At 39.9% G+C, this 782-nt stretch overlaps 1 protein-coding gene across 2 annotated transcripts; it reads right to left on the bottom strand.

The window, feature by feature from the left end:
• Positions 1-6: 6 nt before the first annotated feature.
• On the bottom strand, positions 7-782 carry LOC107735418 (cysteine desulfurase, mitochondrial-like). 2 transcript variants are annotated; one of them, XR_001639403.1, is made up of 4 exons: positions 749-782; positions 531-607; positions 280-396; positions 15-118 (listed from the first exon to the last, which is right to left on the bottom strand). XR_001639403.1 is itself a non-coding variant. In XM_016547106.1 (3 exons), the coding sequence occupies exons 1-3, from the start codon at positions 555-557 to the stop codon at positions 14-16; spliced, it is 249 nt and encodes an 82-aa protein (XP_016402592.1). In that variant the 5' UTR covers positions 558-607; the 3' UTR covers positions 7-13. The 2 variants fall into 2 exon arrangements, 1 of the variants encoding a protein (XP_016402592.1); XM_016547106.1 differs by lacking the exon at positions 749-782 and having other exon boundaries at positions 7-118.

Below are 782 nucleotides of genomic sequence, written 5' to 3' on the forward strand. Positions count from 1 at the left end.
TCCTAATCTTACCTCACAGTAATGACATTCTTACTTTGATTGACATATTGTTGGACTCAGTCGCACCACTGGTGAACACAATCTCCCTCGGGTCGGCACCAATAAGATCTGCTACTTGCTGAAGAGGAAATACCATTTGTGTTACCATAAACAGTGCATTTTTGGCTTAACCAAAATATTATGCTTCAATACTCAGAAATACAACTCTCAGCTATCTAAATCCAGAGAAAATGTTCTTGCTTCTTTAATGAAAATATTCAGGTTAGAATAAAGACTTACTTTTCTCGCTTTTTCCATTGCACTCTCGCTCTCCCATCCATAAGCGTGAGTCCTGGAATGTGGGTTCCCGTAGTAATTGACTTGATAGGGGAGCATGGCATCCAAAACCCTTGGGTCCTGGAACATTGTTCAATGAAAACAATGGCATGTAAACATCCCAGAAATGTAATTCAGAAATGTTCACGAGTCTGATTAGATAAATTAATCTAGATGGCAGGAATAGAATTAGGATGACAATGGCAGATGGGTACCATGGGTGTGGTGGCCTGAAAGTCCATATACAGCGGCCTCAGTTCATCCTTTTCCAGTTCCCTACTTTTGATCAACTCTGTGGAGAAACACAGACATGTTTATCAACACTGAAAGTTATAGTGACTGGAATAAATACAGCCATATTATAAAGCCAAGCATGTATTTACATGTCAGCTTGCTAGTATCTGTATTAGCACAGCCTTCTACAGTAACTTACACAAGCTCAATTCAGCTGCGTCACTGTTAGTCTC

Source organism: Sinocyclocheilus rhinocerous, unplaced genomic scaffold (genome assembly GCF_001515625.1).
Source record: "Sinocyclocheilus rhinocerous isolate Xijiao unplaced genomic scaffold, SAMN03320098_v1.1 C36043984, whole genome shotgun sequence".
Lineage (NCBI taxonomy): Eukaryota > Metazoa > Chordata > Actinopteri > Cypriniformes > Cyprinidae > Sinocyclocheilus > Sinocyclocheilus rhinocerous.